The 27,001-nt window shown below is 48.0% G+C and overlaps 2 protein-coding genes, 1 long non-coding RNA gene and 1 other non-coding gene across 5 annotated transcripts; 3 read left to right on the top strand and 1 right to left on the bottom strand.

Moving 5' to 3' along the window:
• Window positions 1–8,548: 8,548 nt before the first annotated feature.
• On the top strand, window positions 8,549–8,723 carry MIR399j (microRNA MIR399j). The gene has a single exon (NR_121171.1). It is a non-coding gene; the product is annotated as a microRNA MIR399j (primary transcript).
• A 671-nt stretch (window positions 8,724–9,394) lies between these two features.
• LOC103638142 (uncharacterized) lies at window positions 9,395–11,876 on the top strand. The gene is made up of 2 exons (XR_002265016.1): window positions 9,395–10,316; window positions 11,589–11,876. It is a non-coding gene; the product is annotated as an uncharacterized lncRNA (long non-coding RNA).
• A 1,872-nt stretch (window positions 11,877–13,748) lies between these two features.
• Window positions 13,749–20,854, bottom strand: LOC100277024 (uncharacterized). 2 transcript variants are annotated; one of them, NM_001407164.1, is made up of 7 exons: window positions 20,528–20,854; window positions 20,336–20,441; window positions 20,147–20,224; window positions 16,063–16,155; window positions 15,890–15,982; window positions 14,300–14,426; window positions 13,749–14,205 (listed from the first exon to the last, which is right to left on the bottom strand). In NM_001407164.1, exons 1-7 carry the CDS (start codon window positions 20,773–20,775, stop codon window positions 14,156–14,158), a joined length of 795 nt encoding a protein of 264 aa, NP_001394093.1. In that variant the 5' UTR covers window positions 20,776–20,854; the 3' UTR covers window positions 13,749–14,155. The 2 variants fall into 2 exon arrangements, with proteins under 2 accessions (NP_001394093.1, NP_001144169.1); NM_001150697.2 differs by having other exon boundaries at window positions 14,328–14,426.
• A 126-nt stretch (window positions 20,855–20,980) lies between these two features.
• Window positions 20,981–22,624, top strand: LOC100276116 (uncharacterized). Its single transcript, NM_001149985.3, has 5 exons — window positions 20,981–21,244; window positions 21,345–21,415; window positions 21,623–21,822; window positions 21,937–22,063; window positions 22,151–22,624. Exons 1-5 carry the CDS (start codon window positions 21,073–21,075, stop codon window positions 22,274–22,276), a joined length of 696 nt encoding a protein of 231 aa, NP_001143457.1. The 5' UTR covers window positions 20,981–21,072; the 3' UTR covers window positions 22,277–22,624.
• The last annotated feature ends 4,377 nt before the right edge of the window (window positions 22,625–27,001 follow it).

The raw sequence follows: 27,001 nt of genomic DNA, 5'->3' as shown, positions 1-27,001 counted from the left end.
AACTACAAAAAAAAAGTAGCAGGGCCTTCTTGTTAGCATGTGCTTGCGTGCTGCAATAATAGCAGATGCAATATATAAAATAAATCCCAAGACCTCTCGCTAGCTTCTTGTTGACCAATAGAAGGAACGTTGGCAGGAGGTGTTTGAAAAATCAAGCTGATTAGCGCGGTGCCCTTTTGATCAATCCCACGGTGAACAAATATATAGGTTGCGATCCAAGCATTGCAGCTATAACTGCCTCAGTAATTTGAGGGTGGATTCTCAGGTTTCCACCAAGTTGAATCCGGAATTTCTGCGCCTCCGAACCCAACTTGGCGGGGGGGATTTGTTCAATGGATTTTTTTTATATGCTGGTACATGTACATACACGTTGAAAATAATCATAGAATAAATAATAAACAGTTTCGGTGATCAACTAAATAAAAAAGGGAGTGAAGATAAGACGTAAAATAATGGAGTTGTAGTTACGTGATGACTTTGGGATCTTTCTATCCATCCCATGCATGCATGAATATGATTATTTATCTACAAAGGTTGGCCGCATGCACTGTGATCCAAAATATTCGTGTGATTAGTTGACCATAACAACCTGAGCAACGCCAATCATTTAAATTAAAAGGCATCCACGTGCATGTATGGAGTCCTTATCTAATTAACAGGCACGTGCAAGGGATAGAAGACTTATCCTTACGTGAAGTTCATCTGTTTGCCTGCTGCCTATAAAAAGGAGACCATCGCAGATCCACGGGGGAATCAAGGAGGTAGCTGCAACTGACGCCGCCAGGAAGAGCGATCAAGCCAGAGAGATTAGCCAGACGAAAATACACGCAAAAAAAAGCAAAGCTAGCTGCAGGAAGCCGTTGCTAGAGAGGAGCAGATCAGCCGCTGTCCGCCAGGAGTCAGCCCGTAAGCAATCAGCACCGTCAACCATCTCTCGAAGCCAGCTGCCAGGGACGCGACCAGAAAAAAGAAGAAGAAATAAGAAGCCGCTGTTACCAGGAAAAAAGAGAGAAAGCAGATCAAGATCAGTCACCAACAGATCAAGATCAGCCGTTAGCAAATCAAGACCAGCCGCCAGCAGGTCAAGAAATTTTGCAGCCACCGCAAAACAAGCAGCCCTTCTCACAGATCACAGCATTTGCACATTAGGGAAACACTTGTCAACAACAACGCAGATCGTCACCAGATCGGCTTACAATCATATGGCGTTTACAACATCTATGGGTGAGACCAATATTTAATATTTTATTTTGTTGTCTACCCTACAGTAACTTATCAGGTCGAAGGGCCTATGACTTGCGTTATGCACCACGCGTCCAGTAAGATCTGATGATTTACTTCGGATGTCGAAGTACCCCACGACTAGCGCTTTAAAACGCGTCCAAGAAGATCTGATGATTTATTCCAGATATTGAAGCCCCTAGGACTTGAGTTGTACACCACGCGTCCAAGAAGATCTGATGATTTATTCCAGATAATGAAGCCCCTAGGACTTGCGTTGTACACCACGCGCCCAGGAAGATTTGATGATTTATTCCAGATGTTAAAGCCTATCGGATCTGCGTTTTAAATAACGCGTCCAAGAAGATCTGCTGATTTATTTAAGATGCGGAAGCATCTACAAATCCGATGGTCATGCCGGATCAATTTAATTTGATAATCTGATGTTGCGCTTGTGCGCCAGATTGGTCCACTGGTACAATGGTTATTCCGGATTAATCTAGGAAAAATCTGATAGTCATGCCATATTAATTTTCACACAAAAGGGTGAACTCTTTTCTCGCTACCTCGATTAATTTTCACACAAAGGGGTGAACTCTTTTCTCGCTACCTCGAAGGGCGAACTCACGACTTGATAAAGTGATAGCCAAATTATTGACAAAATTTATCATTATTAGTCCAACGACACGTCTTGTGTAAACGAGATCAAACACATTGTTGCTGGGCACCGACGAGGCGAAGGCAATACATACGTTCATGCTGATGAAAACTAGCGGACATACGACTGGGCACCGACGAGGCGAAAGTCATCCCCTTCATCAACAACATCCCGTTTACCAATCAACGTGACAATGGCGTAGTCATGATTAAGTTTTGGCAATTTTAAAAGGCACTCACATCATTCACCGTGCACTCATTCTGGAGATACGACGACCACTATGCGCAGCTTAATCGGAGGTGTTCTACATATTGTACTATGTAGATGTAATTAACCGGGCGAGCCTCTCTCGCGTAAGGTCCCGGGAATCAGCGAACTACACATTTCTCCAAGTCAGAAGCTTGTCCAAGCAACGATGTAGAAGACAGCGGAAGACAAGTTCAGGCGAACTATGTACTTTGTAAAAATCCGATGATTAATGAAATATATGGTTCATGATTGCAACACTTGTCCTCATTCGCTCGATTTTTTTATTTCTTTTGTTCTCGCGAACACATACGCCCGCTCACAAATTTTCCAAGGATCTCCTCGGGCGTCATCTTGGTGTACCTGGGGTTTTCACGAATAAGATTGACAAGATGGGGATCAATTACAGTAAATGACCTTAGCATGGGTCGGACGACATCATGATCCATCCATCTTGTGCTTCCGTAGCTTTGGATCTTGTTGACCAGGGTCTTGAGCCTGTTGTAGGTCTGAGTTGGCTCCTCTCCCCTGATCATTGCGAATCTCCCTAGCTCGCCTTCCACCAGCTCCATTTTGGTAATCATGGTGGCGTCGTTTCCCTCATGAGATATCTTGAGGGTGTCCCAGATTTGCTTGGCGTTGTCCAAGCCGCTCACCTTATTATATTCATCCCTGCAAAGAGATGCTAGCAAAACAGTAGTGGCTTGGACATTTTTGTGAATTTGTTCATTTATAATCATAGGGTTATCAGTACTATCAAAATGCATCCCATTTTCCACAATTTCCCAAATGCTAGGATGGAGAGAAAATAGATGACTACGCATTTTATGGCTCCAAAATGAGTAATCCTCTCCATCAAAGCGTGGAGGTTTTCCAAGAGGAATATAAAGTAGATGAGCATTTGAATTGTACGGAATACGAGAATAATCAAAAGAATAATTTTGATTGACCGTCTTTTTCTTTAACGAGGAGTTGTCGTTGTAGTCGTCGTCCCTTGGTGAAGAAGATAGGGCATCGCTGTCGTAGTAGATGATCTTCTTGGTGCGCCTCTTCTTCTTCCTGTCTCTCTTCTTGTGACTTGAGCTAGAGTCAGTAAGCTTGTTGTCTCTTGGCTCGTTGAAGAGGGACTCCTTCTCCTTGTCGTTGACCACCATCCCTTTCCCTTAGGATCCATCTCTTCGGGCGATTAGTCCCTTAGATGAAGAGTACGGCTCCGATACCAATTGAGAGCACCTAGAGGGGGGTGAATAAGTGATCCTATAAAATCAAACACTAAATAGCCATAAGACTTAATTTATTAGAGAGTTAGTGCGACTAAGTAGCTTTGAAGCGAGTTCTTGTGAACACAACAATCACAGAGAAAGCAACACAAGAGACACGCGATTTTTATCTCGTGGTTCGGCCAAGTAACACTTGCCTACTTCCACGTTGTGGCGTCCCAATGGACAAGGGTTGCACACAACCCCTTTCAAGTGATCCGATGATCAACTTGAATACCACGGTCTTTTCTTTTAGAGTCTTTTCCCGAGTGCGAGGAATCTCCACAGTTTGGAGTCTCTCGTCCTTACAATAGAGATCACAAAGAAAGCACAGAGTAAGGTTGGGGAGAACAACACACGCAAGACTCAAATCCGCAGCACAACCACGCACACAAGTCACGACTTGAGCTCGAAACACAACACACGGAGTTCTCAACTCAAATGGAGCTCAAATCACTAACACAGAGAATCAAATGTGTGGAGTCGGAGTCTGAAAGTCTTAGAATGTTTCTTGAAAGCTTGGTGTTCTCCTCCATGCGCCTAGGGGTCCCTTTTATACCCCCAAGGCAGTTAGGAGCCATTGGAGATCAACATGGAAGCCTATCCTTGCCTTCTGTCGAGTGGCGCACCAGACAGTCCGGTGCGCCACCGGACGGTCACTGTAGCATGTCCGGTGCACGATCTCCTTCCAAATCAGGCGCATCCGACTGTTGCTCCTCCGGGCTCGTTGGCACACCGGACACTGTCCGGTGCACACTGGACAGTTCGGTGCACCAACTGACCGTTTGAGCAGTCCACGTGTCGCCCGCAGATTGCGCGGCCGACCGTTGGCGCTGGCGACCGTTGGCTCACCGGACAGTCCGGTGAATTATAGTCGTACATCTCCATCGCTTCCTCATACATCTCCGTCGCTTCCTCATACATCCCGAGAGCGGCAAGTTCTTCGCGGATGACTCACCGGACAGTCCGGTGCACCACCGGACGATCCGGTGAATTATAGTCGTACATATCCGTCGCTTCGCGAGACCGGCTATTTCACCGTTGACCAGCCTAGCGCACCGGACACTGTCCGGTGCACCACCGGACAGTCCTGTGTGCCAGGCCCGAGCAGATACTTGGTTGTTCGCAGCAAGTCTTTTCTGATGCTTTTCTTCTTTTGTTGGCCCTGTTTCTATCACTTAGACAAACACATTAGTATACAAAATAATATACTGAGTCTAGAAACACACCTTACACTTTAATTTGCACTCTTCACACATTTTGCACATAAGTACTCAATTAGTGTGTTGGGCATTTAATCACCAAAATACTTATAGAAATTGCCCAAGGGCACATTTCCCTTTCACATCCGAGTTAAGAATTCTTTTCCTTTATTCTTATCTCCATTTTTTCTTATTTCCAAATCTTGGATTTCACATTTGAATTCAAACTGGTTGTGATATTCATAATTAGGTCAACTGTTCAAATTAATATACCAGTATTAATAGTTTTACCTTTATTTATATATTCATTCCTTTATTTTGTATAGCATTTTTCTTTCTTTTCTCTAAACTCCGATTTGCATATTAGGGTTAAATCTCCAAATTTGCATATTAATATATTTCTTTTTATATTATTTTTATATTGTAACAGAATGCACACAAAATAAGGTCGAGCATGATGCATAATTTATTTGAGTGTCTTTTGTTAATTATTTATTTGTGTAAGTGAGATGTTCACATGTGATGGTGAGTAGAAATAACACACGCATATAGATAAAGGAATATAATTTCTCCTTTTAAGTTTTTCTTGCAAAGTGGGTATTACACATTTTTTACCTATCAATGGTTAAATTAAATAAAAATTTGACCAAATAAAATATCATACAAACTTATATTTGAAATAAAATATAGTAGTAAGTTTTATTCTATCATGTATTTAATCATTGGAGTTAATAGACAGAGTACGATCAAATTGTATTAAATACATCTTGAGCCCTCTTAAACCTACCTCTCCTATATCACCATATAGCTAACATCCTAACAACACAATTTTCTCCAACAATTCACTTATCTCTAATTATTTAGTATAAACTAGATAGCAACTGGCCTTAAATTCGAGCAAGTGATGCTGATTTAGTATATCATTACCTATAAGATGTATGTATAGTGGATTCTTTTCTTTATATTTTTTGGCAGAGGGGATATGATGGTGTGGTTTTGTTGCATAAATCTCAATTATTAACTAAATTTAACAAAATTGAATATGCTTTTTTTGTTAGAAACGTATGTGCAATTAGTACCAACATGGTAATCTGTTGAACTAGGATTTGGCCCCGCACACAATGACTTTTTCATGTTAATTTTGGTCAGATCGGACCCATATAATCTAGTACGTCTTCATTCACCTCCAAGTCCAACACTGTCTGGAGCTGCCATCTCCGTGTTTTCCGATTTGTTCACTTTTGGTTGTAGAGTTTCATCTCCACTCCTGATGCCAGGCGATTTGCTGAGATACGTTCTTTTCCCCTGAAAGACGGTCTCAGTGGCAGTCCGTCTGCATCCGGAGCATGGCTACGATGTCACTGCGGCGCCTTAAGTTGTGGTGAACATGGAGCATGGCGGCCATGACGAAGTGTTAACGACGGTTTCGTGCCTCGCATTCGCGTCGAAGCATGGGTACATGATCTTCTCTTTCATGCATATGAGCATGCTCCACAATGCCAACATGAATCATATCAACGTTGTACAGAAAATTGGAGACTTTCACAAATAATTCCTCACGGGAACAGTAACTTCAACTGTGTAGTCATTAGCACAAAGAAATAACCAACAATAAGTAAGGACATATATATATTGTAATTCTCATGCCTATGGACATAGTCTAATTGCAACACTCAATTTCAGTTTACTCTAAAATCTCAGAACTAGCATAATTTTGTTTTGGGGTAAAGAAAATAGAAGCTCAATATTCATTAGGTGAAAAAATATTATTGGTTAGAGGACATCCGTTGGAAGGAAGGAGTACATAACACACAAGTAAAGGCATTCGAAACTACACAGAAGCCAAAAGTTGAGTTAAATAAACAAAGTAGTAGGTATGGTCATGATGAAAGCATGATAAACACACAAACTACATGAATGTTGTGGTACACTACCATGGTAAAGAGAACTAGAAGAACATCTTACTTTCACAAAGGAAGAGCAACAAAGCGATGAATAATTAAATTTGTTCCTGAGACTAACGGGTGAGATTATTCATGCTATCAAGCTTTATCATCCAAATAAAAAAATACCTACATGTTTACTAAACCAAAATAAAAAATAGAACTGATTGAACATATATGTACCCGATTTGAAATTACATAGAGCTTACTTTTTATAATGTACATGCGTGTGCGTGTAATTGATGTACTCCATTTGAAATGGACTATATATATGATGAGATTGAGTGTGTACTAATAAGGACGGAATTAAACTTGGCCAAGGTGGATGTTGGTCATGGCAGGCACACATGGACTGGCGGCCGGACACGCAAATTTCCTAGCTGTCATATGTAAATACACACTCAATATAATATTCTCGATCAATATATAATATTCTCGGATCGATCACTAAGCGTGGTCACATCAGAGGGTTTCCGGCCATTAACTTTTGTTCCAAACCGGTTACTGATCCAAATACTAGTACCTGAGATTTTAAATATCGCATCATCCAGATCATAACAGTACCAGTTGATGTCTCGCTTGATTAACGCATCCAAATAAGAAACCGATTTTTATTTTTGTGTTGATGGTATTTGTAGGAACAAAACTACATCTCACTTGCTTTTTTGTTTCTTTCTCACCAAACCAACTATTCAGAATTTGTATTGGGCATGCACAACAGAGAAACGAAACTAATCAAATATGTCTGGTCTCCATTGCATACCGTTTTAACTCAGTCTGGCTCTAAATCTCATACAGGCTCAGTTGGGCCACGAACCAATTGGACCCTATATAGTCAACCAACAAACACATGTGACGCCTAAAATCATTCTAGGCTTCTAGCTTTTTTTTCCGTTCGCATTCGAATGAATGTAGATTTATATACAAAATATATTCATAAGTTAATTAATGAATTTATATTTAGTCTAAAATGAATTATATTTTGAGACGGCTTGTGTAGAATGGAATTCAATTCTAAGAATGCAAACTGGACGTTACATTTCTTCTAGATTAAATTAAACATGAAAGCTAAATTCCTATCAGGTACACAACTTACAACTATAGCCGCAATTTGGAATTAGAGGAAAGGTGCACTACCGGAATCCGGCTCTTTGTCGAGTGCTCTAATCTATATCGAGGGCAATTTATCAGACACTCGATAAAACATGCTTTACCGAGCGTCGAACACTTCACATACACGGAAGGAGGCTTTGACGAATGTCACACGCGATCCTAACCCTACAATTGTCAGCAGTCATCTATGGCTAACAGACGAGACCTCTTCACCGACAGTTGTTATAGTCGGTTTACCAAAAATTATACTCGGTAAAAAGTTAGCCAAGTGTTTTTAAGGTTTCAACACTCGACAAAAAACCTGATTCCGTCAGTGGTGCTTGACAAGCGACGAGCGACTCACGGCACGTAGCAGGTAGCAAAGCCATCCGATCGGCGCCCGGCCCGGTGGACGACAGTGGCTGGACACAGACCAGCGATCGGCCGGCCCCGGGATTCTCCATGTCGACGGAAGCCTCATCGTGGCCGGGGAATAGGATAAAGTTGATGGGCGCGGAGGAATCCCGGAGGAGGGATATCCATGGTACAAACCATGGGCCTAAAAAGTCGCAGCGCATCATGCGCATGCATCCATCGGTAGGCCCATGCATCCTGCAGCAGCAGCAGCAGCAGCACGGCATATGCCACCGCCGCCCGCCTGCCAGGCTGCCACACGCGCCCCTGCTGATCGACGGGCTACTCCGTTCCTCGGTCGTCGTCGTGGACTGACTCTATAAGAGGAGCGCCAACACTTCGCGAGGTCTAAGCAGAGGAGCTAGCTAGGAAGAGGTACGGTGCTGGCTAAGCTAGCTAGATCCATCGTCCATGGAACTGAGAGCAGCAGCTACCTATATATCTAGCTGGTTTTCTAACGACGATGACGACGACCGCGGGACTAGCATGATGCAGCTAGCTGAAGACAGTTGTAGGCAGCTCTCCTCTGGCAGGCAGGCGCGCGGTCATCGTCGCCATCGACGACGGTTGCTTGGCTCTGCTATGCTGTGTTCGTTCGTCCATGGTGTGCTAGCTAGCCGTGCATGCATTGCAGTGTAACATGCGTGCATGCACGCGCGTACGTCCTGCCAAAGGAGAGTTGCCCTGCGACTGTCTTCAGCTCGAACAAGATCGACCGGCCCGGACAGGAATGTTGGGCGTACGTTGTCATCAGGTGAGAGTATTACGTACAACACGTACAAGTACCTTCAGTTTTTGCAAAGTGCACGTCCGCTACTGGAACTTGTAGCCTTTTGTTGAGGGCAGCCAATGCAAGTAGTGTGATAATCCTCCGTGTCATTGCTAACAATCTGCAATGACGCAGCTATTATTATTCTATTAATACCTAGCTATATATAAATGTAGTCGTCAACCCCCGCACCTTCTTTCTCCACGAGCTCATCCTATCATTTTGACAGGGTTTAAGCTCCACGATTCCAAATATTCACCACTTCTGGGAGGAGTTTTGAAGCTGCTCGAAAGCATATTGTGTCAGGCCCCGTTTGTTTCGTTGGAATTGAATTCCATTTTGATAATTATAATTTAGACAAAACTAATTAAGTTTATATATTTATATATGTAATATATTTGTATATTATCCTAAATTATATGAGAGAGATAGTTATATACTACATTTGTGTTATAGCGAAGCAAGTAGATGAGTGTGCTATAAGTTGTACATCAAAAAAAATAGTATGTAAATCTATAAAATCAATTTCCATCTCTCACCCCATGAATTTGAGATAGGCTTATATGATAACTTTGGAAAGTGGTGGAATGTCACATTCTAAAAAAAATAGCTTATTCTATTAGTAAGATTCCAATTCTTTGAAATGAAAGGAAACAAACGGGACCTGAGTGTAAATCGGCGGGGAATCATATGTTCATGTTCTCACTGCAAGAATAAGCTTGTCAAAGAGGGTGGTGAAGTAAAATCTCACCTGATCAGGTGAGGTTTCACCGATGAATACACGGTTAGGAGGTTTCACAGTGAAGAGGATGTGAGTCTGATTGTTCCCTTCAATGGTGATAGCGGCACAGGTGCTCCTAGCGACGGGTGTAAGTCATGGAGGACAAGCAACAGGAAGTCCACTGCCAAGTGCTTCCATCGTCGTCAAATCACAGGTCAGGGGTTAATTATATGGGGAAGAGGCCATTATCATCAGGTACGCGTGGTTCTCACACAGTCGGGGCCACGTTCGTTGATGATCTGCCTCTTAATCGGCATCTCAAACTCTTGTTGTGCTCTCTACATCAGTAGAGAAGGTGTGTTCACAAGTCGTTTCTTCTTAAGACTATGTTTTGGTTGATCTTGATCTATAGAACTATTTTATTGTAGAACTACTGAACCCTTTCGAAGTGTTGTACTCAATTTGTGTAGAACAATGCATGATTAATTTCTACCAATAGTCTACGGTAGCCGGTAGTTGTTTTATCCTACTAGAAATTGTTGCATGGTTAATTGGTTAATTTGTGTAGGATGTGCCAAAAGAAGAGGAAGAGAACACCATCAATATGAATGGTGAATTATTCGTAAGCTTATCTTCCACTAATGGTGCTGGAAGCCAGAAGGAGAAAGAGGAGGATGGAGATCATGTGTCAAGGCTCAGGAGATAAATCGAGGAAGAAAAAGATCGAAGGGTGGTGTTTAGTTGTATCCTTCCAAGTTCCAAGTTCACGGTAAAGAGAGGAAAGTGTGCTAGTAAGTATTCAAAAAATACTTGTGTCAGTACCTTGAAACAAAGGTACCCGTTACTACAGTATGAAAGTGTGATGTCCATACGGCTGTCCTTAGTCGCATGGCGAACAGTACCTGACCCCACCACGTGGACGGCTCTAGGGCCCCCACATGGCCAAGAAAGACAATATACTCCATGGTGTCAACAGTGTGTCCGGACCCCCACGGAAAAGTGTCGGACCCCTGGATACACAACCCGAACCTCCGGGCAGGGTCCAGGACCTCCGCGAAGTACAGACCGGACCCCCGAGACGGGTCCCGGACCTCCCTGTGTGGGGCCTAGGCCGCTTATAATAAGATCTCGGGATTCTAGAAGAAAGAGTACCTGGACCTTATTCAAGGCCAGGTGGGGGTCCGGAGCCAACACGTGTCTGGACCATATTGCATACGCCTCTGCTCCCCGCTCAGGCGGAGACCCAATGCTGCCACGTGGCCAGCTGCCTGTGACGTGAGTCAACGGGCGGAGCCGGACGTAAGACCTCTGAGCCGTGCACATTTACTGTGGGTGAGGCGCGCCGCCTGTCAAACTGGCAGGTGATGTGCCTCAGCATTAAATGTGCCATGTCTACTCCACTGACAAGCGATATGCTGCCTCAGTATTTAATGTGCCCTGTCACTCTACTGGCGGACGGCGATTAGACCATCCCGCAGGCGGTGTGCCTGTCCATTCCCGTGGCAGACGGCACGTCCATACTATCGCATGTGCCACGATCATCATCACTCGTACATTGCCAGGGAAGCTTTCGCTGGACGCCAATGCTACGCAGACCGCAGATATCAGGGTACAAGAAGATTGCACTGGCGACTAGCATTAGTTGCTCCAAGTATTACGTCTGTTATGTTCCTGGGCCCACATGTCGGGGCTCAGCACCCTTGTACGTGCCCCCTTGAGCTATAAAAGGGGAGGCACGCAGCGTTACAGACTCAAGCTCACTCAGACACACTTAGACCCAGCTCAGGCTCACAAGTTCATACAAGCTCTCAAGCTCAATACATCACACATTGGAGTAGGGTATTACGCTCCAGCGGCCCGAACCACTCTAAACCCTTATGTGTTCTTGTGTTCGTTCATCGCTTAGTAGACAGGCAAAACACTTAGGTCCCTCCTTATCTTAGGATTTAGGGCAGGTGCATTCCGCCACCCGGTCGGAGATTTTCTCTCCGACAACTTGTTAAGTAGAGAACTACAGATCAAACTCTATACAAATATGTACTTATGTGATACTTATCTCACAGGTTCAAGAGAGTATGGGATGGAGATAGGCACCATTGGACTTGGAGTGGAGGACAAGATGTTACCATTTTGCATTTCCATGGAGCGTGGAGACTTCTGAGTGCTTCAATCTTTTTATTAAAAATCAGTCTGAGCGATGATGAGTCTAAAGAGACTAAGACTATATCATAATCTACGATGGATTTAATCTATAAGGTGGATATATCACATATGGTTGCCAATCTTGTATATTTCATATTTGCATGGTTGTAGTTGCACTGTTGCAATCTTAAGACCTGTATAGTTGCATATTTGATTGTGTTTTTAGAATGTTGATTTGTGGTTGTGCTCGCTTCTTTCTAGCCTCTTAGTGCAAATGTGAACGTCAAATATTGACCGGCAAATAGGTGACATGTTGATTTACAATGCTATTAGGTGTACTTTTGCTCTAGCTTGTGAGTCAATTGGGCTAACTCAAGTTGTCCAATAAATCAAGCCGAATAAATCTCCAGCTCATCATTAAAACGAGTCAAGCCAAGCTAGCTTGTTATGATACGAGTCATATCAACTCTAGCCAAAACAGTCATACAGATCCAAATAAAAACCGCCGGCAAAGCGCGGAAGCGGTATGACCAATGAATCAGGAGAAAATTCCCTCAGTGCCATCATAACCTATACCAATTCTCTATATGCCATCAAAAGTTATAAGTTTCCTTCGATGCCATTAGTTTAGATTCTAAATCCCTTAAAAGCCATCACCGTCACTGATGCCATCTACTACCGTTACTGGTTCATTTGGACCCACTCGTCATACTATAACCTCGTTCCTATACCTCTCTTTATTGATCTCCATGACTCGTGTACAGGAGGAAAAAAGGTGTGGCTGCTGCCCAACGGGTGCGCCAGAGCCGCCCTAGTTTCACGAGTCATGCATGCGGGCGTGATCGTCGCCCGTCTTGGCCTCACGTGTTCTCTTCCAAGCCAGTGTTGCGACAATGTCAGCTAACCACTATATGGCAAGGCCACAGGTGTCGGTGAGCAAGTGGAGCGCGACCTCGAGCTACCCGAGAAGGGCGACATACTGTGGCAGGTCCCCAGCGACGACCATGCGGTAGAGCAGTGGCGGCTCGAGGTTGTGCACAACGTCGAACACCTTAATACGACAGTCACCGAGCCCTCGCGGTCTATGTTAGGTCTCTGCTGCGGTGAGCACCTCCCGCGACATGCATTGGACGCACTGACGTCGCCATGGCCGAGAGGCACACCAGGATCCCGTCCAGCCTAGGCGTCGACTCGTCGGCCAGCGCGCACGCTCGCTCTAGGCCGGTCCAGAGCACGCTCACTAGTTCGAGGCATGTGGACATGTGCAGGCCAAAAGGCACCAGTGATGTGGTGTCTTGAGTGCTTCAAATGGAGGAGGATGGCAAGGTTTGCTAGCTAGAAAATAATCCCAGCTCGTTTGTGTGCGTGTTGCTGTTGTTTGTGTCTGCTCCATCGTGTGGCGATTTGGGGCTGCGTTGGTTGCATGTGTGGGTGTTGCATCGTGTCTACGTGTGTGCATGGAGATAGATGCTCCTACGTAAATTACGTGGAGTCTGTTAGGCAGTTCGTGCGTGTAGCCATAGAGACATGCAAAGGCATGAGTTCGCTATGTCTTCAGGTTCGCGCGGCATGCATTGCTAGCTAGCAACTGTCATAGCCTATTTAAATATCTATAAGAAGCACATGCAAGAAAATAGCAGAACTGCTATTGCAATTTGAGGGTCATTTTTTTTGGTCTCGTGTTGTGCTTCTTCTATATCTATCTATCTCTGTTCATGGCGTTCCTGCCAGCGAGTGAGTAAAGTGACTTCAATTTATTTGCTTGAGCAGGATCAGCGACCTTCAGTATGACAAGTAGGCCCAAATAAACCAGTAACGGACTAACGGTAGTAGATGGCAGCAGTGACGGTGATGGCATTGAAGGGATTTAAAAACTAAATTAATGGTATTGAAGGGAACTTATAATTTTTGATGGCATATAGAGAATTGGTATAGATTTTGATGGCATTGAGAGAATTTTCTCATAAATAAGCCACACCGCAGCGCTGCAGCAACGACGCACAAACGCACGTACATACTCCAAACTTTAAACTCGATGTTCATGTTTACTAGTCAATTGATCGTACATTCTATATATTATATAGGATTAAATGAAATATTTATTTAAACACGATTATACTTTTATTTTTAAATTATTAGTATATGTATACATAACACAAACAGACAAGCTTAAGCGCGTTATACCAAACGAAGAGATAGAGATATATATGATTTGGTTTCGCGAGTGACGTTCCTCCTTCCATTTTACAGGCATGACGGCCACCACTGTTTTAAAGTGCTAGCAGGTCTTCACAAGTTGGCCGACGGCGTCGGCTGCGGCAGCAGGCCTTCCCTCTTGGCCATCTCGTACAGGGCTATCGCGGAGAGTGCTTTCGCGTCGCCGGTCGACCGCCAGAGCTCGCTGTACGGAACCACGCGCAGCTTGATCAGCTCACCGTGGTCGCGCAGCCCGGTTTCCTTCCCCTGGAGCGATCTTATGGTCTCCTCGTCAACGCGGCCCCTGTACAGGAACAGGCCAATCTCTTCGTCGCAGCCACCCTGTAACAGAGACTTCAGTCTAGATTAGCAGGAACAGTAATGAACTGTTTCCGACACCACAGTTGAAAACACCAGCGAGGGGGTAAGTCATAACCAGGTGAATAGAAGTTTTGGCCAGTTACCGGTGATGGTAGCATTCGACCTCCAGTAGCAGGGTCCAGCAGTGCCGTAAGATCAACCATGTCTTCTATATTCAGCTTTATACCAGTCTCTTCTTCCACCTGCCAGCAATTAAGGATCACCGCCACAAGAATGTATACAGTTATCAGTGGCGGACCCAGAAAAAAAATTAGCTGGGGCGAGATTTAGCTGCAACTTAAAAACAAATGCGCGGAAAAGAACTCATACATATTGCAACCACACAAGCAAACAATAGTATTAAAACGGGCACATCTAATTTGAAGAACGAATACTGTTCTTGTACCAAACATTCAAAATACACCAAAAGAAAATTGACCATCTTGTACATCTTATAATATCAGTTAGTGAGTGATAACTAAGAGATCGTTGATGAATACAACAACAACAACAAAGCCTTTTTGTCCCAAGCACGTTGGGGTAGGCTAGAGATGAAACCTCATATGAAAACCTCAGAGCTCAACCCCCAAAGAAAAGAAAAGGGAGACAAAGGCAAAGGAGAACCGAAAAACGACGAAACGGGAAAACACATAAAAAGAGATAAAACCCACAAGAACCAGCAAGATCTAAAGGGGCACAAGAAAAGGTCAAACGATTAAGGAGGAAAAGCGAAACTACAAATCAGGGTTCTGGCACGTGAATTGCACACTTCCACCCCTTCCTATCCATGGCGAGCTCTTTATCAATATTCCACTCCTTCATGTCCCTCTTCACAACCTCTGTCCACGTCAAAGTTGATCGACCTCTACCTCTCTTCACATTCTCGGGACGCCTAATTATTCCGATGTGCACTGGTGCCTCTTCAGATCTTCGTTGGATTAAGCACGTTGCTGAGACCAAGAACTAAACGTGCTTAATGCTTTAGTAGAGGCATATACATGTATATTTTTCTAATATTCATCAACGATCTCTTAGTGCAGGACAATATTAAATGATGGGCCAATCATTTGACATCTGTTATGGTCTTCTTGCTTATGCCTTCCAACTTAGTCCTGCGCCGAGCAACTCCCTCTTCCCTATGACAGTGCATACGCTGGCAGCCGCTTGCTACTGCCTACTGCTATCCTGGGCTACTATACAGCTGGGGTACCCACGCACTAGGCCACTAATTACCTAATCCCCTTGGCCCACAAAGCAAGCACTGCCACCACATGTCTCAATGAAGCTGGGGAGCAGGGTTTCTTCTTCCATCGCCCAGACTTGAAGCTCCCACCACGACTCCTTCCTACTGTGACAGAGCTTACCGTCGGCCATGGGATTGAAGAGAAGGGGAGGGGGGAACAGGAAGAGTCTATGCCTCTATGGAGTCTCGCCAGCCAGTAGCTGGGGTGGACAGCCCAGCTCGCCTGTAGGATGTGTCCGCCCCAGCAGTTATTACTTATTAGTACTTTACAGATTCATAGAAAATTCTGACTACAACAGCAATGTATTACAGCCTGTGCAATCTGGACCAAAATCTGGCAAAAACAGGATAAATACAATGCTGGCTATCCTGCATTAGAACACAAATTTCGGTGCATGCGTATTCAGAAGCCAAGATACTAACCTCACGGACTGCGGTGCCAACAAAATCACCTTTTTCGTCATCTAGCATCCCAGCAGGCAGCTCCAACAGGAATTTTCCAATAGGAACTCTAACCTACAGTTTTAATAGCAGCCAATAGGTGAATTTTCTTACTGAATATCAATTCATGTGCTCTCAATCATGGTACACTATACCTGTTCGGTAAGCACAGCATATGTTTCTCCATTCGACTCCAAAAGAATCAACACAGCAACCGCGGGCCCTCTTGCAAAGACAATTCCTGGAACCTAAATATACTGTCAAAAGATGATATGAACTAAACATTGTCCTGCTGGTGCTATACACCTCACAAATACCAATTTAAAGTCAAGGAATTCATCAGTAGATGTAAAAAAGGTATATCACAAATATTGTAAAGGTCACTGGAAACCATACTTCATGTTAGAATATTTGTATAGGCCTTGTGTGTGTGTGGGGGGGGGGCAGGCTGTCATCTGCGTATGTACAGGCCCGGCCCATAGGTGCTGCGCCACCACAGGGGGGAGGTTTTCCCCCCTGTCCTGCCGCCACCCTCCTGTAGGCGGCAGCCCTAGGGTTTCCTCCCCTCCTGTCTGCCTATATATGTTGACCCTTGGGGTCCTATCAATACACAATAATCATAAGCGACTATCACTGTCCAACATGGTAATCAGAGCCATCCACTTTTTTCTTGCTTCCGCTTCCCTCTAGGGTTAGCCGCCGCCCTCTCTCTAGGGCCTGCAGCCTGCAGCGTGCCTTCCCTCTCTAGGGTTGGCCACCGCCATGGTCCTGGCCGCCGCCACCTCCCTGCAGCGTGCCTTCCCTCTCTAGGGTTGGCCGCCGCCACCTCCTCTGGTCTTGGCCGCCCCATCTCCTCTCCTCATCCTTCCCCGTCGTTCTGCAGCCGCCATCGCAACAAGCGAGCAGTTCGTGGCGGAGCTGAAGCAGACCCTGCTGGCAATCTCGCTGGTGCTGGAGGCGGCGCGGGAGGAGCTCGGCCGGACGGACCACCAGAAATCGCGACGACGCGCGGGACCAGGCGCAGTGCCTCCGCGACGTGCAGGACCAGGCACCGCCTCCGCGCTGCCTAGGCCGCGCGACCCCGTCACCTCCTCTCCTCCTTCTAGGGCTGCTCGGCGCGCCAGCATCTACTCCCCATGGCCGACGACGCCGCCGCTGCTTCTGCGGCCCTCCAGAGGCTCATCGACGACAAGCTGGCCGCCCTCCAAGCTGCGGAGCAGGAGGCTGCGGCAGCTCGTGCGCGCGTCCGGGCCATCGCCCTGCTCCTAGAAGAAGAACAGGCTGCTGTCGCAGCCTTGACGCCAAGGTTGTGGCTGCGGCAAAACAGATCCCTTCGTCGTCCGCCACTGCGCCTACTACTCCACCCATCGGAGATGAGTCTGCCGTCATCGCCAACCTGCATGCCCAAGCATGCGGCGTACAGAACATCCACAACATGATTGGTGTTGTTCTGGACCCCTCTTCAACGAACTACGCCCGCTGGCGCGATCAGGTAATGCTCACCCTCGAGCGCTACAAACTCGCCGCCCATGTCCTCCTCGACACTCCTCCTCCCAACGATCCATCCTGGAAACGGATGGACAGCGTTGTCGTCTCCTGGATTTTCGGCACCATCAACATTGACCTTCAGGACATCGCCCGGGAACATGGCATCTCTGCGCATCAGACCTGGCTGACGCTCGAGAACCAGTTCATCGGCAACAGCGAGACACGTGCCCTTCACCTCGACGCCATGTTTCGCAACTTCGTCCAAGGTGATCTCTCGATGACTGAGTACTGCCGCAAGATGAAGGCGATGGCGAACTCCCTCGGCGATCTTGACTGCCCGGTCTCGGACCGGAACCTCGTCCTCAATGTTCTTCGCGGCCTCAACAAGAAGTATGAGCATCTTCGGGCGATCATCACACGCAGTCCTCCCTTCCCGAGTTTTCTTAAACTCCGGGATGATCTGGTCCTCGAGGAACTACAACTTGGGCCAGACACGACTTCAGCACCACCTCAGGCCTTCTACTCAACAACTCCCAGCCACCTTCCTCCTCTCGCCCCCCTGGCAGTGGCGGCCAGGGACAGGGACGTGGTCGTGGCCGCGGCCGTGGGAAGGGTGGTCGGGGTTCTGGTGCTAACCATCACAGGCAGGGAGGGCACCCTGCTGGTCCTGCGCGCAACCAGGCTAATGGCAGCACCTCGGCGATAGGTGCGCCGGCAACCTGGCCCTCCCTCTACAACCCATGGACTGGGACGATCTCCATGTACCTCGGTCCAACTATGGGTGAACTGCAGCAGCCCTCACGCCCCCAACAACAGCAGGTGTTCCTCACTGCTCCGGGCTAGCCCGTGGGTCTATCTCAGCATACCACCCCACTGGCGCCCATCCCTGTTTTGGCGCAGCTGTATGCTGCCCAGCAGCAACATCAGCTGCAGCAGCAGGCGCAGGCTGCGTATGGGGCGCAACAGCAACAACAGGTTGCCCAAACACCCTGGAACCCGTGGAAGGGTACCTGGGATCAGCAGTCGCTGGCCTCTTTCTTCAACACGATGACTCTTCAGCAGCCCCAATCCATCACCGAGTGGATTGCTGACTCCGGGGCCTCCAACCATACGACCCTGGACTCTGGTAACATCTCCCGTTTTCGTTCTCCAACTTCTAATATTCCTTCATCCATAGTTGTTGGAAACGGGTCTAGTCTGCCGGTCACCTCTGTAGGAGATACGGTGCTTTCTGGCCAGTTTTATCTTAATAATGTTCTTGTTACACCTGATATCATTAAAAATCTTCTTTCTGTCCGTCAGTTTACGACTGATAATAATTGTTCCATGGAATTTGACCCGTTTGGCCTTTCTGTGAAGGATCTCAGTTCTAGGAACACAATCCTTAGGTGCAACAGCTCTGGGTCCCTGTACACCATCAGTCTTCCTACTGCGCGTGCTCCTCCAGCCACTACACACTACGGCCTTGCTGCTGTTACTACTCCTGCGTCCCTATGGCACCAACGTCTTGGTCATCCTGGCCCTGACGTGCTTGCTAAGCTTTCTAGTATTGTTGTTGTTTCATGTAATAAGCCCAAACATGTACTTATCTGCCATGCTTGCCAGTTAGGTCGGCACACTAGGCTTCCGTTTGCGCAGTCCATGTCGCGTGCTACTCAGTGTTTTGATTTAGTTCATTTGTATAGGCCTTGTGTGTGTGTGGGGGGGGGGGGGGGGGGGGGGGGGCAGGCTGTCATCTGCGTATGTACAGGCCCGGCCCATAGGTGCTGCGCCACCTCTGTTGGGAGGTTTTTCCCCCTGTCCTGCCGCCATCCTCCTGTAGGCGGCAGCCCTAGGGTTTCCTCCCCTCCTGTCTGCCTATATATGTTGACCCTTGGGGTCCTATCAATACACAATAATCATAGGCGACTATCCCTGTCCAACACTTCAGACTATGATGGCACGTGTAACATTCCGTCCCAAAAGCAACGTCATCACAAACTAGTGAACTACACATGTGTCAGGTGTGCTTCAGCCTAAATATTCATAAGCAAAGGCTGAGCCACATCGACCCGAAGCACCCATGTACCTCTGCTCGTTTGCTCCTCACCAGTATGTAGTGCCTTATCAATTGTAAATAAAGGGGGAAAGGAAAAGTACAATCACATATGTATATGCTTATTAACAGGAGTCTAGGAGAAATACCTCAAGCTACTATAAGGGAGTGTTTGGTTTCTAGGGACTAATTTTTAGGCACTGTTTGGTTAGATGGACTAATCTTTAGTCCCTATGTTGCCAAACAAAAGGACTAAAATAGGGACTAATTGGCTTTAGTCTCTAGTCCCTCACATGGGTGCTAAAAGGACAACATTTACTCCAATTGCTCTTGACTAGAAAACTAGCGTCATACACAGAAAACAAGAAAAGGGGTATTTTGGTTTTTATGTGTTGAATTTAATGTATTTAGAATCTGTTTAGTCCTTACAACCAAACAGGGTAGTCCTTAGACTAAACTTTAGTCCTAGAACTAATGGAACCAAATGGGGCCTTAGTACATCTATTTTATTCAATTTAAGTCCCTAAATTAACAAATACGCTGTATTTGGCAATTTAAGGACTAAAATAGAAAAAAAAAATAAGTGACTAAAAATTAGTCCCTACACCCCCTCAATCAAACTCCGATAAGACAATTTGGACTGCCCAGACCATTATTGTTAGTCCTAAATGACCACACGACAATAGCACAGTAGCAGCAACATTCCAAGCAATCACCTTGGTTTTGGTTTCCTCGTCCACGATATCAGCCTTGAACTTGAGAAAGCCCACCCGTTTCCCGAACATGTCAACGCCCTGCATCGCAGATCCAGACGCAATCGAGCGCAAATTGAGAAACGTCATCCAATCAATCAATCACAGAGCACAACAACAATTCGACGAGCCAGCAGCAGAAACGCATATCACCTGGATGAGAACCCGCGTGAGGCTCAGCCTCCCGTAGGTGAGGACGCCCTTCTCCGACTGCAGGTTCCGCAGCCACTGCTTGAACAGCGACGACTCCACCGCGTTCCTGCGCTTATCAGAGCCCACAGCCAGCAAACGCGTGAGCGAGCTTTCCATCAGACGGGACCGGAGAAGGGGACCACAGACGCTGACCTGAAGTCAGCCTCGGGGAGCCCCGGCGCGCCCACGACGAGGACAGGGGCCCCGGCGCCGGGCACATCGACGGTAGCGCTGGGCAGGGCCGCGGCAGAGCCGTCCGACGAGGCCATGCGTACGCTGCGGCGGCAGGAAGCTGCTCGTGTGGTAGCGGGAGGGGAAGGGAGAGGAAGAAGCGGCAGTGGCGACCAGCGGCGGAAGCGAAGGAGGCACTGCGCACGAGCAATCGCGGCCTCCGATGCCATCGGGCCAGCGAGTTTCCAGAAGCTTCGTTCACGTAGAGCAATTACCAATCTCGATGGGCCGGCGGAAAGTGATCCCAACGAGCATGCACGTGGAGCAAAAGCCTTGTGAGGTTAAAAGCTCGGGCAGGCCCACGTGTAGCTTTTAAGCCCACATGGCTTTTTGCCTAGCCCATTTTAAGCACAACGCTACTGCCCTCGTTTCGTCTCGTCTCTCCCACCAAGCCGCAACACAGCGCAGACGGCGGCGGCTGCTAGCCTGCAACGAACAAACCAGCGAGCGAGCGGGCGGAGGAGGAGATGCCGGGAAAGGGGCAGCGGCGGAGGGAGAAGAACTTCCGGGCGGCGCACGGCGGGGTACCGTGCCTGCCCCCGCCGCCAAAGCAGAGGGAGCTCGAGGCCATCCCGACTAAACTCCGCCGCCTCATCGCCTTCCAGAACAAGCACAACGCCAATGCTGACGCGTCCTCAGGTGCTGCAATTAGACCATAGATGGTCTGCCCAATCTCCTGTTCTGCTCCCTGACCTGACATTGTGCTCGTGGTGGTGGTGTGGTGATGATTGCTGCACAGGAGGTGCTCCCAAGAAGCAAGACGATGGGTTAAGGAAGAACAAGCTAGCAACAGACAAGGCAAAGGACAAGGTAGTTCCTGGGTAGAGTAAGAGTAAAATTCGGCCCTGCTTGTCCTCAGCCCCGCACTTCACTGCAGTTTACTTGATTCATACCATGTGTTGTTGTGGTTCATGGTTGCCTGCCAGTTGTCTGTGCAATAGATGCTGTTAAGAATGTGATGCGCTAACTTCTTCGCGTTTTTTTATCTTCAATTCAATTTTTATGGTGTTCATGTAGAAAACCAAGAAGCAGGCATTGGTGGTTCCTGCTGATAGCAAAGCATCAGATATTAAAGGTAATGATAAACGTTCAGCTGCCAATGAGGATGTGAATGCAGAGGGAAGTAAGGGGAAGAGAAAGAGGGGAAATGTTAAGGACCTTCGTTTCGAGGAACTGGACAAGAACATCTCAGCCTCGAAGAAGCAGAGGAGGAAGCAGTGAGTTCTCTAGTACTGCAGCTACTGCCCTTATGCATTTGATCTAAACTCCGTTGTTATGTCATTATTAGTAGGAGATGTAAACAATAGTGACATGCCCTTCCATGAACTTAGGCACCTGGATGAGAAGAAAAAGAAGCGCAAGGACAATAAGACAGAAACTCTACCAGACTTTCCTGGGCGCGAGAAAGTCAAATTTGGTGAAGTTGTTGTGGCTCCACCAAAATTGTCATTCCCGAAGGTAGTTACTTCTCCACATGGCTCTACATGAATCCTTTTGTGCGATCTGTATTCTGGATTACACATCGATGGTTCTATACTTCTATAGGTGAAGAGTGCTTCAGATGCTTCTCGCGAGATGCTGAGGAAAGAGGCAATTGAGAATTACAGATATATCAAAGGCTGGACATCGAGGCCTGGACTGCAGCTTCCAACGCTAGCAGAATCACAATAGATATTTTCTCTGTTTATCGTTGTCAAACTTACTCTGTTTATATCAGAGAAGTTTAGAGTATCAATTGTGTAATTTGTACTCTCATGTAGGCAATTCCGAACAAATATTCCTGTCTGGATTTCCTCTCTTCTTTTGTGTGTTTGTTTTTCCAATTGGATCATTGTTGTGCTCTTGCCAATAGGGTATTATGTGATTAAGAAAGAAAATGCTGACTGTTTGATCAGTGGCTTGGATTTTGGAAAATTGCCCATATTTGGTTCAAGTCCATTCTTTGATGTGGCAATTGGAGCATAATCAACTAATATTTCAGGATATCTATACTCAGTGAGTTTTTCTTCCAACCTCCCCAATGTATAGTTGTGGAATATGTACATGTCTTCAACAGTAACAAAGGATTAAAAAAATATTGTTTTGGCATTTCAAGTTGAACGTGTGTATGCATACAACTGGAGCCCTTTATCCATGTGGAGGGTAGACATTGTTTTGTATGTAGCATCCTTGGATTCATCTGAAGAAGTGTATCACAGTATCAGGGTGGCTACCATTATCTTCATCTGCCTATATGCAAACTCCTTCCCCAAGCAGATGCGGGGTCTCGCCTCATCATTGAAGAAATATTTGTTAAACGCAAATGGTTGTTGTCGGTACCCTGAAACAGGGTACCCCTTACTACAGTATGAAGACGCGGTGCCCACGCGACTATCTCTAGTCGCGTAGTGAGCAGCATCCGACCTCACCACGTGGACGGCTCTGGGGCCGCCACGTAGCCAGAGAAGACAATATACTCCAAGGTAACAACAGTGGGTCCGGACCCCATGAGAAAGTATCGGACCCCTGTATATGCAGACCGGACCTCCGGATAAGGTCCAGGACCTCCATGGGTGCAGACCGGACCCTCCGGATGGGGTCTGGACCCCTCTGCGTGGGGTCCGGGCCACTCACAGCATGGTCCCGGGATTCTGGGACAAAGAATACCCAGGCCTTAATCAAGGCCAGGTGGGGTTCCGGAGCCGACACGTGTCCGGACTGAAAGGGAAATAAGGTAAAACCTTTTCCTAAATGATTTTGGTGGTTGAATTGCCCAACACAAATAATTGGACTAACTAGTTTGCTCTAGATTATAAGTTCTACAAGTGTCAAAGGTTCGACACAAACCAATAAAAAGTTAAAGTTAGGGTTCAAAAAGAAAGGAGCAAAACCAACCGAAGGCTGCCCTGGTCTGGCACACCGGACTGTCCGGTGTACCACCGGACAGTGTCCAGTGCTCCAGGGATATCAACTCTGAACTGCTCAGCTTCGGGTTTTTGGAGAGCCACTCCGCTATAATTCACCGGACTGTCCGGTGTGCCATGCGGAGCAACGACTACTGCGCCAATGGTCGTCTGCAAAAGTGAATAGTGAATGTGAACAGTGCGCGGACAGCGCACACAGAGTCAGAGCAGCGCCAGAAGGCGCACCGAACAGTAAACAGTGACTGTCCGGTGCGGCACCGGACTGTTCAGTGCCCCAATCTGTCAGAGCTCCAACGGTCGAACCCTAATGGTTGGGTGACGTGGCTGGCGCACCGGACAGTATCCGGTACGCCCCATCGACAGCCAGCCTCCCCAACGGTTATTTTAGTGGGTGGGGCTATAAATACCCCCAACCACCACCACTTCAAGGCATCCAAGTTTTCAGTCATTGCATTCAATACAAGAGCTCTATACTTCACTCCAAGACACAAAACAAAAGATCAAATCCTCTCTAAGTCCCAAACTTATTCCGAAGACTTAGCGGCTTGTGAGAGAGAGACATTTGTGTTCATTTGAGTTCTTATCGCTTGGATCGCTTTTCTTCTTCCTCCATTCTTGTTCTCAAGCAACTTGTAATCAAGCAAGAGACACCAAGTTGTGGTGGTCCTTGTAAGGGGTCTAAGTGACCCGTTGATTAAGGAGAAAAGCTCACTCGGTCTAGGTGACCGTTTGAGAGAGAGAAAGGGTTAAAAGAGACCCAGTCTTTATGACCACCTCAACGGGGAGTAGGTTTGCAAGAATCGAACCTCGGTAAAACAAATCACTGTGTCATCCGCTTTCATTTGCTTGTGATTTGTTTTTCGCCCTCTCTTTCGGACGCGATTATAATTCTAACGTTAACCCATCTTGTAGATTGTGTTTAAAGTTTATAAAATTCAGATTTGCCTATTCACCCCCCCTCTAGGCGACTTTCAATTGGTATCAGAGCCCGGTACCTCATTAGAGTCTAACCACTCGAAGTGATGTCGGGAGCATCCGCCAAGAGGGAGATCGGGACCGGCGACAAGTCCGCAAGCTCGGAAGAACACACTCGAGAGAGTCCGGCCACAAGCACAAGGAGGAATCCTCTTCCTCCTTCAAGCCAGATGGGACACCAGTCTTGTTCCCCGTAGCCTGAGCTAGCTAGGGGTAGGGTAATGATGATCCCCCCTGTGGCGTGGTCGGTCCGAGCCCAAGGTCGGGCGAGGCGGAAACTCCTCCGAGGTCGAGGTTGAGGCCGAGCGAGGACGTGATTCCGCCCGAGGTCGAGGTCGAGGCCGAGCCCTAGGGTCGGGCGAGGCGGAGTCCATCTTCCGAGGCCGAGGAGGGGGCCGAGCCCTGGGGTCGGGCGAGGCGGAGTCCATCTTTCGAGGCCGAGTCGGGGGCCGAGCCCTGGGGTCGGGTGAGGCGGAGTCCATCTTCCGAGGCCGAGGCGGGGGCCGAGCCTTGGGGTCGGGCGAGGCAGAGACTTCTCCTGAGGCTGAGGCCCAAGGTCGGGCGAGGCGGAGCTTCCTGTGGCGCCTGGGGCTGGACTCAGCTGCTGTCAGTCTCACCTTGGTGGGTGGCACATCAGTCGGAGAGGGGCGAGCGGCGCTGTTTTCCTGTCAGGTCAGTTAGTGGAGGGGAGAAGTGACTGCGGTCACTTCGGCCCTGTCGACTGAGGACCGTGCCTCAGGATAAAGTGTCAGGCGATCCTTGCATTGAATGCTGCTGCGATACGGTCGGTTGGCGAGGCGATCTGGCCAAGGTTGCTTCAGTGCGAAGCCTGCCCGAGCTGGGCCTCGGGCGAGTCGAGGGTGCGCTCGTTGCTTGAGGAGGCCCTCGGGCGAGGCGTGAATCCTCCTGGGTCTGCTGTTCTTGCCCGAGGCTAGGCTCGAGCGAGGCGAGATCGTGTCCCTTGAGTGGACGGAGCCTTGACCTGAATTGCGCCCATCAGGCTCTGCGGCTTGTGCTGATGGTGATTACCAGCCAAGTTTAGGAGTGTTGGGGGTACCCCTAATTATGGTCCCTGACAGTAGCCCCCGAGCCTCAAAGGGAGTGTTGGTACTCGCTTGGAGGCTTTGTCGCACTTTTTTTGCAAGGGGACCGGCCTTTCTCGGTTACATTTTGTTCCAGTGGGTGCGCGCGAGCGCACCCGCCGGGTGTAGCCCCCGAGGCCTCGGAGGAGTGGTTTGACTCCTCCGAGGTCTTAATGCCTTTCGTGATGCCTTGGCCGGTCTGGTTGTTCCCTTATGCGATCTGATGGTAGCCCGGGTGTATGGTCGGGTTCCGAGTTCTCGGGCTGGTATGTTGACGCTGTCAACGGTTTGGCCGTAGCCAGGTTTGCGAGAGCAGCCCCCGATCCTTTGCACGGAGCGAGAGGACGATCGAGGACTGACTCGGCTTTTATCATACGCCCCTTCGTCGCCTTTCTGCAAGGAGGGGGGGAAAGCGCCATGTTGCCCCTGGGGGGCGCTGAACATGGTGTCTCCAGTGAGTTGCTAACGGGTGATCCGAGTGGACGCCCGTGCCCCGTTCGATAAGGGTCGGCTAGTGGCCCAGAGGCGCGCTCCAAAAGTACCTGCAGGTGATTTGCCGGACCCGGTCCCGTTTGATAGGGTCCGAGGGCTCGATGACTCCCTCTGATGGGATTCCGTTACAGAATCGCTCCTGCTGGTCTCAGAAATGTCCTAGGGTACCTCGGGAGCGTAGCCCGAGCCTCGGCCATGTATTGGACGTACCCAGAGTCATCCCTCGCTCTGCATGTTCTGGGGCGGCTGTCGAACCCTTCGAGGGGCCAGCCTTCGAACCCCTGATCAGTAGTGGGCGCGGAGCCCGAGTGCTCTGAGGCAGCTGTCGAACCCTTCCGAGGGGCCAACCTTCGAACCTCTAATCAGTAGTGGGCGCGGAGCCCGAGTGCTCTGAGGCGGCTGTCAAAACCCTTCCGAGGGGCCAGCCTTCGAACCCCTGATTAGTAAGAGGGCTCGGGGCCCGCTTCCTTCGCGGAGAAGGATCCCTTTCAGAATATCCCCTTTCCCGGTCCCTGTAGCAAGAGAGAGAAAGGGGAGAAGGAAAATGATACGAATTTAAATGATGTGGTGCACCTTTTTTGACGCGGTCATCATGGCGGAGGTGAAACGTCGCCCGCTTCGCCTGCCAAAGGTGTCGCTTGCCCTGCCGCGAAGTTAATGTGACGGGACGGGTGGTTCGCGGGGCAGCCGTTGTGCGTGCGCGAGTCGTTCGAGGAACGGGCGTTTCGTCTTTGAGTTTGAACTTCGCGGCGGGTTCGGGCGAAGTGTTGAACCGGTCTTGCCCGGGCCTTTATATACCCGGAAGAGGGACCGGTGGCTATTCTTTACTCTGCTGCTCGCCTCCTGCTTTGGTTTTCGCAACCTAAGGGAATAGCCGGAGAAAGAAAAACCGCGTACCTTGTCCGCTCCGCCACCACCCCCTTCGTTTGGCGATGGCCGACCGG

This window comes from Zea mays, chromosome 9 (genome assembly GCF_902167145.1).
Source record: "Zea mays cultivar B73 chromosome 9, Zm-B73-REFERENCE-NAM-5.0, whole genome shotgun sequence".
Taxonomy (NCBI): Eukaryota; Viridiplantae; Streptophyta; class Magnoliopsida; order Poales; family Poaceae; genus Zea; species Zea mays.
This window is presented reverse-complemented; position numbering and strand designations above follow the sequence as displayed.

Coding starts and splice junctions, on each gene's coding strand:
- LOC100276116 (NM_001149985.3), top strand. CDS start 21,073: ATGCCGGGAAAGGGGCAGCGGCGGAGGGAGAAGAACTTCCGGGCGGCG. Junction 21,416..21,622: donor CAGACAAGGCAAAGGACAAG/GTAGTTCCTGGG, acceptor GTGTTCATGTAG/AAAACCAAGAAGCAGGCATT. Junction 21,823..21,936: donor AAGAAGCAGAGGAGGAAGCA/GTGAGTTCTCTA, acceptor CCATGAACTTAG/GCACCTGGATGAGAAGAAAA.
- LOC100277024 (NM_001150697.2), bottom strand. CDS start 20,775: ATGGCATCGGAGGCCGCGATTGCTCGTGCGCAGTGCCTCCTTCGCTTC. Junction 20,225..20,335: donor TCACGCGGGTTCTCATCCAG/GTGATATGCGTT, acceptor TCTGCGATGCAG/GGCGTTGACATGTTCGGGAA. Junction 14,427..15,889: donor TTGGCACCGCAGTCCGTGAG/GTTAGTATCTTG, acceptor AATTGCTGGCAG/GTGGAAGAAGAGACTGGTAT.